At 44.9% G+C, this 11,950-nt stretch overlaps 1 protein-coding gene across 1 annotated transcript in view; it reads left to right on the top strand.

The window, feature by feature from the left end:
* HGD (homogentisate 1,2-dioxygenase) overlaps positions 1–11,950 on the top strand; it is a 68,125-nt gene that overhangs the window by 13,228 nt on the left and 42,947 nt on the right. Inside the window, exons 2-3 of the mRNA XM_004709794.2 lie at positions 5,128–5,199; positions 6,236–6,324. Of these exons, the coding sequence (XP_004709851.1) occupies positions 5,128–5,199; positions 6,236–6,324 (161 nt within the window). The remainder of the gene's footprint in view (positions 1–5,127; positions 5,200–6,235; positions 6,325–11,950) is intronic.

Here is an 11,950-nt window from a genome sequence, read left to right as displayed (position 1 = left end):
TTGATTTACAAATAAGGAATCCTACTTCGCGGAATTTCATTTATCACGGTAGGGTCTAGAACCGATTAACCGCGATAAACGAGGGTTCACTGTAGTGCTGACAAAGAATATAGAAAGTACCACGGACTGCCAAAAGAACCCATAGATCTGTCTTGGAAGAAGTATGACCAACGTGCTCCTGAGAGGCAAAGACGGCAAGACTGCGTCTTGTATACTTTGGACATGCTGTCAGGAGAGACCAGTCCCTGGAGAAGGACATCAAGCTTGGGAGAGTAGAGGAGCAGTGGAAAAGAAGAAGGCGTTCAAGGAGTGGCTGCAACGACGGGCTCAAACCTAAGAATATTTGTGAGATGCTTCGTTCTGTTGGACACAGAGCCACAGTGAGTCAGGCCCAGTCGACAGCAACAGCAGTAAAGGTGAGAAGAGAGGGGGCAGGCGAACTAGTGGAGTGGAAAGGGGAATAAACCGAGCATAAAGGTAATGCTGGCACAGTGTGGTAAACATCATTAATACCACCAAATAACTTGGGCAGAAATGGTCGAACATAGGATCCCAACTTGCTGTGGAAAATGTTCACCAAAAACGCAGTGACTTAAAATGCAAAGGGAGGTCAGGAACGTCATCTGCTCATCCCGTCAGGGGGTGACCTAGAAGCTGAGTCAGGAGAAATCACCTCTGGCACATAAATGTGTCAGGGGGCCAGGGGAGAATGAAACACTAGTGAGCTGCCAAAGCACCAGCGGTTTTGAAGTCGCATGGAGCTCAGTTATTTGTTCCTACATCTAGAACACGTGCGTGCAATCCCCTCCTGGAGAGAAAGGAAATCATATTTTTATGTTGGATCAAAGGATGCAGAAATCTGCTCTGAAGAAAATACACAAACACACTTGCTGAATGCTTTGTGTTTAAGTTTGTTGTCTGAATGTTTTTATTACGGTCACTGAGCCAGCTAGAACTGAGTGTCCTTGAGTTCAAAGCCTCATGAAATCAGCTTTAGAATACAGCTTCCTCACTTCAGATACCTTCCTCCCGGCGGGCCACGTAAACTCCCATAAACTCATTTTTCCTTCAGTAAATTAGGAAAGCCAAATTAGGAACTGATTCGATAGTGAGTCAGCAGTTTCCAGTTTCCACCCCGCTCTTCAGCCAATGCACTGCAGCTAAGGTCCAGAAACCGATCCAGCCCGTTCCTGTACTTTCTTGTCTATTTGTTAAATATGGCTCCCTTCCAAACCACCAGCCCACTCCTTCTACTTTCTGGTCAATTTTTCAAAGACAGTCTGAGTCAAACGTGTCATACCCACATAGGCAAAGTCTCTTTCCCTGGCTCTAAACTCACATCTAAGCCTGGACTCTGTTCGGCGGCCAGCGATTGTAAAGGATGGGGAAGGTGAATGAGTACGTCCTCCCAAGTCTGTCGGCTCAGCCGCCTGCACTGGCCCTCAACCCTTCCTTCCTCTCGTGCTGAGAGAGAAACCAAATGGCCATCGGGCCAAGTGAAGCCACTGTAATCCTCAGTGATTCCTGTGCAATTGGGACTCATTGTCATTTCTCAGCAGCTCAAATTCCAACCTATGGATGGTGAGCAGGGGGGTCATTTTGAGAGAAGAAACTTGTAATGAGTGGAAGGTCAGATTGCTGAAGGTTGTGTGTCGTTCCCCCAAAGAAATCATTCCAAACTGTTGCATGCCACTGCTCTTAACCAATCTGTATGTGATATGGCTCTGCATGTTCTCTTCTTTTGGGGGTGGTGGGAGTGGGGGGAGGGGAGGGGGGATTGTTGCTGATAGATTTTCAAATATACCAGAAATTGTATCTGACGGCACAAAGAATAATTTCCCTCCCATTGATTTCTAGGCCATAACATTTCACATTTGGCATTTCTTCCAAATGGTGGCATTTCACTCACTGAACGAGGTTATACGTCTATCATTCTGGGCTGTGCTTCCGTTTGAATAGTAGCTAAGGATTAGGAACAACTCCAGTAAGATAAGGAGTCCTCGGATTGTATAAAAGGTTAAGCCCTTGGCGACTAAGTGAAAGATTGGTGGCTCAAGTCCACCCAGTAGGCCTTCCGAAGAACAATTTAGTGACTCATTGTCATTTCCAAAGATTTGGCCCTTGAAAATTCTTGGGAGCACATAGTTTTGCCCTGACATGTATGGGGTTGCCACGAATCGGAGTCAACTTGACAACTATAATTTTTTGTACATTTATTTTTTTTGTTGTTTGGTTGTTTTTTTTAAACATTTTATTAGGGGCTCATACAACTGTTATCCCAATCCATACACACATCAATTGTGTAAAGCACATTTGTACATCGTTTCTCAAAACATTTTCTCTCCATTTAAACCCCCGACATTAGGTCCTCATTTTTCCCCTCCCTCCCCGCTCCCCCCTCCTGCATGAGCCCCTGATAGTTTATAAATGGGTATTTTGTCATATCTTGCCCTGTCCGACGTCTCCCTTCATCCACTTTTTGGTTGTCTGTCCCCCAGGGAGGAGGTCACACACAGTTCCATGTAATCGGTTCCCTCCTTCCTACCCATTCTCCCTTTACCCTCCCTGTTTCGCCACTCACACCACTGGTCCTATAGGGCTCATCCGTCCTGGATTCCCTGTATTTCCAGTTCCCATCTGTACCAGTGTACCTCCTCTGGTCTAGCCAGTCTTGCAAGATAGAATTCGAGTCATGGTAGTTGGAGCGGGAAGGAAACATTTAGGAACTAGAGGAAAGTTGTATTTCTCATCATCGCTACATTGCACCCTGACTGGCTCATCTCCTCCCCGAGACCCCTCTGCAAGGGGATCTCCAGTGGCTTACTAATGGGCTTTGGATCTCCACTCCTCACTCCCCCCATCATTCACTATGGTAAGATTTTTTGTTCTGATGATGCCTTACACCTGATCCCTTCGACACCTCGTGGTTGCATAGGCTGGTGTGCTTCTTCCATGTGGGCTTTGTTGCTTCTGAGCTTGATGGCCGCTTGATTACCTTCAAGCCTTTAAGACCCCAGATGCTATACTTTTTGATAGCCGGGCACCATCAGCTTTCTTCGCCACATTTGCTTATGCACCCATTTGTCTTCAGTGATCCGTTCGACACCTCGTGATCACACAGGTTGATATGTTGTTCCATTTGATTACCTTCAAGCTTTTTTACCGCTTGATTACCTTCAAGCTTTTAAGACCCCAGACGCTATATCTTTTGATAGCCGGGCACCATCAGCTTTCTTCACCACATTTGCTTATTCACCCGCTTTGTCTTCAGCGGTTGTGTCGGGAAGGTGAGCATCATAGAATGCCAATTTACTAGAAGAAAGTATTCTTGCGTTGAGGGAGTGCTTGAGTTGAGGCCCAATGTCCTTCTGCTACCTTAATACTAAACCTATAAATGTAGGCTCATAGATCTATTTCCCCATCCTCATATAATATATTTGCATATGTTGTACATTTATTTTTAAGAAGGAGAAAAATTATCGTGGGTTTTGTGTGTTGGGGAGAGAAAGAGATTAAGTTCCAGAAAAGGAGATTCTTAAAGAGAATTTGGCTCTAAGCCAGTGACTGAATCAATTCATCCATCTACCGAGTGCTTTCTCTAGGCTCAGGGACAGACCTATTACAGCCACAAGGGGGAGTTCAAGAGGCCCCTCCTCATTTCCCTTGTGGAGCTACCTCTTTACTTCTTTTTCTCTCTGGGGTTAAAGTAAAAAAATGGTCATCAGAGAGACATCATTGTACCCCTGTGGACAGATTTTCGACTGACTCTTCCCCACAAAGCCACATATTTACCGACACCTCTGTTCTCATGCATTCATCTCAACACTGGTGTGTGAGCCTACTCGCTCTCCACAGACAAGCCAGCGAGGCAGTCTTCAGCCTGGAGCCGGGTTAGTTTTGGAGAACTTTCTCTTAAGGGTTTTCATTTATTTTCTTTTTCCCTCTTTTAGCTTTTTGTTGTGATTCTGGAGAAAGCTTACAGAGCAACTTGGTTTTCCATTCAACAATTCATGCACATTTTGTCTCGTGACCTTGACTGCCCTCCCCACAATGTTACAGCACTCTTTCTTGCCACGTCTTCCCTGTGCTTTCTGTTTCTACTGCTCCTTCTTCCCTATCCCTTCCTGCCTTCGGAAGTTTATTCCCAAGCAAAGGCTGCCCTTTTGGTTTCCTGTGGTTCATTCTTTTAAGGCACCTGTATCTCCCCGCTGTCTTTGCTCGCTTACCTATCAACTCAAACCCACAGTGACTGAGTTGATGCCAACTCATAGAAGGCAATAGGGCAGAGTAGAACTGCCCCCCTTTGGGTTTCTGAGGCTGTAAATTGTTACAGGAGTAGAAAGCCTCATCATTCTCCCTCGAAGTGGCTGGTAGGTTCCAACTACTGACCTTTCAGTTAGCGGCCCAATGGGCAATCCACTGCAACGCCCGGGCTCCTAGTTCAGCTTCTAGGCCTGTCTAGTGTTTGGCTCAAAATGGAGCCTCAGGGGTGTTTTTAATTCCAGGTTTGAATACTCTAAGCACTAGTCTTAGGGGTTCCTCCAGGCTCAAGCAGACCAGTAGGCCTGACATTTCTGGAAGGTTTTGAATTGTGCTCCACGTTTCCTTCTCATTCTATCCATGACCTCCTGTTGTGACACCTTTGGGTTGGTAGGTGGCAATGATAGTCTGGCATAATCTTCCTACTCCCAGCTGCTTGTCTCAGAGTAGGGAGGCGAGGGGAGCCCCGAGCTCAGGCTCAAGAATAGTGCCATTTAGGCCCAGGAGGTTTGACTAATTTGGAATTGAAGTGATGCTTGAGCCATTTCCCTTCTCAGGCACTCTCTGATGCCATCAGAATAAAAGAAATTGCTCTGGGTTGGGGTCATGAAGAAGAAGCCCATAAATCGATCCATTACAGCTATGAATAAAGAAGTCTGAAGTATCTGACATTCATCCCCCTGTTACTTGGCAGTGTCTTAAATCCACACAGAGCCGATCATCTCTCCTCCACAGTTCACTTGCCAAGATGTTATATATACCAGGACCCATGTCAATATAGCAATCCTTGCCTTCATAGATCACCAGTGTTGTGCAACATTCGTTAAATGTCATTCATGAGGTAACATTCATGTCTGTCTCTTGCAGTACATTTCAGGATTTGGGAACGAGTGTGCCTCGGAGGACCCTCGGTGCCTGGGTGCGCTGCCTGAAGGACAGGTATGAGAGACTAGGCCGCCAGCTTCCAGACTCTGAACCATAGGCTTGCATGACTAAACATCAGGCCAAGCATGTCCACCCACCAGGGCTCTTGGGATTTATCCTGTAACCTGTCTAAGAGTTGCACCCAGTCGTTAAGACAATTGGGATACAGGCCCATGACAATACAAAGATTAAAGCTGGGCTGGTGATTACTTGTGGCTAAAATACTAACAACCCAAAATAATGAGATTAGCTAGCTAATCGAATCCTAAAGTCTAGGACTAAGGAGATTTCCTTGAAATGTCCTTCAACAGTCTAAGGCATAGCAAAGTAATTGGGTCCTTTAAATCATCAATGCAGAGAGTATTCACACTAGTGTTGGTTCCAAGAGCAAATATTTCTTTCCCAACATTTTTCGAAGAGTATGTCATGGCATAACAAACATGGATGATCTGGTATTTACTTAAGAAGAAACGAAGTCTTGTTGACAAGACTCCACAGATCATAGGATCTCCGCTGGGGGCATAAGGGAGGTAGGAAACATAGAGGTGACTTCAACACGTTTGTGGACAATGAAAAGGAAATGGAATTGTTCCACAAGTTTCTTGTCCACGTTTGTGGACAATGAAAAGGTAATGGAATTGTTCCACAACATGTTAGCGCTGGATTATTTCTGGTCGGTGAGAGGAGGAGGGAGACCCAATATATTTTGTAACATTTCTAGGATAAGCAAGTATCACTTTTCATAACCAAAGAAACAAAGTCACCTGAAAAGTTATGACAAGTCGTGCAGATGGGTTGGGGATGGTTGTGTCCAGAGGATGAACAGCAGACTCCCCTTTCATGGGTGGGTCCCTTCACTTCAAGGGGCTCTTGACGTGGTCCCTCATTGCGGTGCCCCAACACCTACACCCATACATGGGTATCACAACTACAGTGGCCCAGAGCATCGCCATCCAGGGCAGGCTTCCCTGTTGAGATGCTTGGTGGGGATGTGGATTGTTGTTTGATTTTCTGTTTGGAGTGATGCTATTTACTTCCTCCTTTGTTTTAGAATAACCCTCAGGTTTGCCCGTACAACCTGTATGCTGAGCAGCTGTCGGGATCGGCGTTCACTTGTCCAAGAAGCTCCAATAAAAGAAGGTACAAGGCTTAGATGAATTATGACTTGCAGAGTGTGGGAATGATGGCCGGAGTTTAGTGCCTGCCACCTACGATTGGGCCATGGTCTCCGGGGGCTTCCCCAATGTTCTATTCTGGTGTCATATCAGCAGAGGGTGGGAAATGGGCTAGGGGGCTGGAGGGAATACCTCTGTGACTCTTATTGCTAGGTAGATTCAAGGGACTGGTGGAAGAAAGATGAGGAAGCAGCTGCACGTGGCCTGGAAAACATGCGTGCTCCGTTCCATTCACAAATTCCCACCTCTACATCGAAGAAATGGTCTAATGGACTGTCCTTGGTGGAAGGGTTGTCCAGTTGAGTGCTGGTTTTTCATCTACTCATTTTTTTTTAACGATTAACTCAAATGATAGATGATTCAGAGCAAAATCTTCCTCAGCTGACTGAAGGCATTATAGACTTTGCATGAAAATATTGGATAATCCAAGCTTGGGTAGTTGAGAGCTTATGTATTAAGGCTCCTTGTGGTTTGAATTAATAATGTTTTTCCTCTCTGGAATGTCTTTGCTGAAAAATCAGCACAGCCATTAGCACAGTATGTCATGTTCCACATTTGCTGTAATCCTACAAGCCAGGTCAGTGAACTTGCTCCCTTGATTAGCTCCTATGGGGCAGGTGGAATGCAGTAGGTGATGTGATTTAAACAAACAGGCTTGATTGTGAGAATTTCAGGTTAGCCCATCTGTGAAGAGGGCTGCTGCCACCAATAGGGATTTGGGGAGGAGGATTTAGCAGGTGGGACTGGGGTTATCGCCACAGGATTCCCCTCAGAGACCAACAAGATAGCAAGTACATCAGACCACATCGATAGAAAAGACTATTGCTTTTAGTGATTAGTCATGCACACGTTAGTGCCGGACCCCTTGGCTTTAAATGTTGACTCCTTCTCTGTCTAACTGTGTGACCTTGGAAAATCATCTACATTCTCAGAGCCTCTAGTTCCGCATTTATAAAATAGCAATAATAATAGCAACTACTTCATAGATACAGGGAAGATTGAAAGAAAGTCTTTTGGGACTGGATGAATCCCCAGAATGTTGCCCTGAAAGAGTCTTTAAGCCCCAACTCCAAAATATTCCTTGAAGTCTTCTTTATACCAAACATTAAATCAGGTTATTTAATAAAGAATGTTTTCATTGAACATTGTACTCGTTGGAAGAGCTATCTATATGGAATCCAACAGACAGCAGCAACTAGAAAGGTTAGACGGCAAGATTAGGGGACGCTGAGTTCATGCCACAGGGGAAAGAAGGGTTCAGAAAAGCAGGGTGAGAAGGGTTACACAACTTGAAGAGTGTGACCAACGTCCTTGAATTGTCATCACATAAAAAAGAAGAATATATGCCAAGTTCTTCATATATTTCCTAGTAAGGGTGTATTAGTCTGGGTACATTATAGAAACAAATCCACAGAAACTCGTGTATAAGAGAGTTTTATATAAAGGTTAAGTGCCCATCAAGAAAATATCCCAACCCAGTGCTGCCCAAGCCCACAAGTCCAACATTAACCCATATGTCCAACACCAATAAACAAAATCCACAAAGTCCTCCTCCATCTCACAAAGCAGACACAATGACGCCGACTTCAGGAGGAAAGCCGAGTCAGTGAATGTGTAAGCATCTCAGCGCTGGCAGGGTCTCCACACGGGTGCTCCAGCACCTAGGGCTGCATCTGGGTAGGTCCATGTGGCTTCTCCGTGGGGATGTCTTGCAGGAAGTGAGCCTTGCCAGCTGAAGCAGGGAACTGCTAAGGCAGCTGCACCCTGGTGTGACCATCAGAAAGCAAAAGACCCGAGAACTAGAAAGTTGAGGCTCACCGAGCCATTTATCCCTCCACCCTTCAATTAATCCCACATGTGTTTATTGGCCAGATTGGCACAATAAACAAATTAACTCATGAGAGTAAGGGTTCAGCTTCTGTGGGTTATTATTACCGTCATCCACAGTCATGCCATCGGAGCCAAGGTTCTGCCTCAATGCCAGGGTGTGTCTGAGAGGTTGTCTGAGAACTGAGTGAGAAAGAGAGCAGGTGCTTGGTTGCCAGGTCAGTATCAGTATTGCTTCTCTCTCAATATATATGTGTACCTGGAGAAAGGTGTCCCATACCTGTCACCTATCGGGTTAATTATGCAAGTGTAAGTAGTCAATGTCAGGGAAACACACAGACAACTCCTGTCCATTCTAATTAATGGCAACCAGCTTCCATGATTATGCTCTTGACTTTATGGTCCATCCACTAACAGGACACCTGGACTTCAGATTCTGCTGCCTGCCTCCATTATTCAGCAATCTCTCCAGCCAGCAGGAGCTGAGCTCGGTTCTAGGAGGCTGAAAAGGAGCTGTTGGCATTTCATTAAGAAACTGGCACTGCTCCCTGAATCAGAATTAAATCTCTGTCCAGAGCAATGTAGTGCTGCCTGGGGAATTTTACAGACTTAGCTAAAAAAGAAGGGACACTAGGCATGGCTCACCCATCTATTTAGAACTCTGAAGGTATCCCCAGAGTTTTGTGAAAATGCTCAATATCCCCCATGGGAAGATAGGGCCAACCTTACCCATAGGTTGGACCAGTCTGAAATTCTGACAGTAAACCACAGAGAGCAGGGTTACCCCCCAACTGTCTTCTATCAGGAATTCATTTTTATTATATCAGTTAGCTGATCCCTTTGATGTTGCAGAAATGAGTCAAGAACAGAGAGTCAGGTAGAAGATCTAGGCCTTAATAAGAATCACTCCAGTGATGAAAGGGAGTTGGACAATTCCACAAGCATCAAATACATGAGCTTCTACTGCACAAACTTTCCGAGTCCTCACCCAATCCTAGGAGATAGGTACACTCTGAGTTCTCAAGTAATTCTAGGAGATAAGGATCAGGAACCCAGAGAGCAAGGATGTTTATTAGCTTGCCTAGGATCACACCACGGGTTCTAAAATACACATACACACATGCTCTCAACCCATATACTACTGAATGCTAGAAAAACATGGCTTATTCTTGGCCTAAAGTGAAAGATGTCAAGTCAAGTCATCGAGAACTAGATGAATCAAATAGAAGCTGGACAAATCGAACTCTATGACAGCCCCCTGTCATCCCACCACAGGTGCTTCAGTGTTGATCCAGGTCAACTCCCTGACATAGACTGCCCTGGGGATTAATTGGTCAAACTGAAAGCCTGTTAAAGCACATCTGGTCTTCCACTGACAGAAGTAGGATCCCTCTTCCTATTAGATTCTGTCTGGGTAATTGCTTCTGGAAGGGCTTGGGTCTCACTTGGTCAATCTGTGCCCCTCCTAACATCCATAGATCTCTCCCCCTAGTCACCTGCATGTTCCTTCATTGATGTCTTCCTCCTCAGATGTCTTTCCTTCCTGAGAATTGAGGTTGGGGTCCTGAAAGGGAGACCTTTGACTCAGGCTGAGACAAGTAAAAAAATAAACACACTATAAACTTGTATAAGAAAACTGGGCACACATACTAGTAATTTTGAGTTCAGAGGTACTAATTTCCTAAGCCTCTTACAAGTTAGTTATAAAAAGTTTTATAACCTAATAGGAAAAGGTCCCAGACTTATACAAGTAATCCTTAGAAATTATACAAAGGGCCATTAACCAAAGTAAACAATTCTCAATCTTGCTCATGGTAAAAGAAATAAATAAATAAAAACGAGTATCAAACTTTTTAGGAGTCTCAGGGTGGTGCAAGCAGTTCAGGCACTTTGACTCCTCACCTAAAGTTCAAGTCCATCCAGTGGTGCCTCCGAAAGGTCTCATAGTCTGCTTCTGAAAAACCAGCCACTGAAAACCCTATGAAATGAAAAAGTCGCAGGAAACTCATAGAACAGGAAAAATAAATGAGCAATGACATAACAGACACCTATAGAATTCTGCAATACCTCAACGAGAAAAAAAAATCAAATGATCCCATCAAAAAGTGGACAAAGGACATGAACAGTTCGCCAAAAAAGATATTCAAATGGCTAAACAAACACTTGAAAAAATGCTCACAATCACTAGCCATCGAGGAGACACAAATCAAATCAAAGATGAGATATCACCTTACACAGTGAGATAGTTAAGGTTTATTGTGCCAACCTGGCCTATAGACACATGTGGGAATAATTGAAAGGTGAAGAGATAAATGGCTGGGCTGAGTCTCGTCTTTCTAGTTCTCTGGTCTCTTGCTTTCTGATGGTTGGACCAGGGTGCAGCTGCCTTAGCCAGTTCCCTGCTTCAGCTGGCAAGGCTCACTTCCTGTGAGACATCCCCAAGGAGAAGCCACATGGACCTACCCTGATGCAGCCGTGGGTGCTGGAGCAGCCGTGTGCTTACATGCTTACATGCTCACCGATTCAGCTTTCCTCCTGCAGTCGGCGTCATTGCATGTGTTTTGTGAGACGGAGAAGGGCTTTGTAGATTGGTGTCAGACTTATGGGCTTGGACAGCACTGGGTTGGGATGCTTTCAGAATGTACACTTATCCTTTATATAAAACTCTCTCTTATACATGTATGAGTTTCTGTGGGTTTGTTTCCCAAGTCTACCCAGACTAACACACATGGCCAAAGAACCAAACCAAATCCAATGCCATCAAGTCAATTCTGACATATAATGACCCTGTACACTGACAATGACAATGACAGCTCAATTGAGAAAATTAGAAAACAAACAATGCTGGAGAGGGTGCTGTGAGACTGGAACTCTCAGACCCAGCTGGTGGGTCTGTAAACATGACAACCATCCGAGAAACAATATACTCCCTTACTGCCATTGAGTCAATGCTGACTCATAGTCACCCCCTGTGGGTTGCTGAGACTGAAATATGCCACTACCTAAAACAGCTAGGAATGGAAAGCCCATAAAACACAACAATGTCTTTGCTGGGCAGATGCCCTAAAGAAATAAGAGATATAACGGGAATGGATGGCTGTGTTCCCATGGTCATTGCAACACCATTCATAACTGCAAGGAGTTGAAATAGCCCCCAAACCCATCAGTAGAAGAATAGTCAAGACACTTTGGTACATGCACACGATGGAATCCTACGCCTCCCTAAAATGCAATCATTACGTCATGAAGCACCGCATGGCATGCCTATACCTCAAGAACAATATGCTGAGCAAATCTATTAAACACAAATGGACATAAATACAAGCACCAACACAAAGACAGGCAGTACCTCTGAGGTCATGCAGTCATTCAATCAGGCCTTCCAGACAATGGCATGGTAAGACTGTCTAACACTAGTAACCTATTTCCAAAAACCAAACTCCTTGCCATTAGGCTGACCTGTAGGCCAGGGTAGAACTATCCCTGTGAGTTTCCAAGACTAATTACTTACAGGAGTAGAAAGCCTGGTCTTTCTCCCAAGGAGCATTGGTGGTTTTGAACTGCAGGCCTTGAGGCTAGCAGCCCAACTCGTAAGCATTAGGCCATCAGGGCTCCTTTTCAATTCATTTATCTAATCCCTTATTTACATATCATGAAGACCACTTCTCCAGGGGAGGCCTCACCACAGCTGGGAACAGTTTCTCCATAGTGGGGTGTGGGGGCAGACCAAATACTCCAAGCCATATGACAATGCCCTACAGTCA

This window comes from Echinops telfairi, unplaced genomic scaffold (assembly GCF_000313985.2).
Source record: "Echinops telfairi isolate 266 unplaced genomic scaffold, ASM31398v2 ScPeMD7_3509;HRSCAF=4178, whole genome shotgun sequence".
NCBI lineage: Eukaryota > Metazoa > Chordata > Mammalia > Afrosoricida > Tenrecidae > Echinops > Echinops telfairi.
This window is presented reverse-complemented; position numbering and strand designations above follow the sequence as displayed.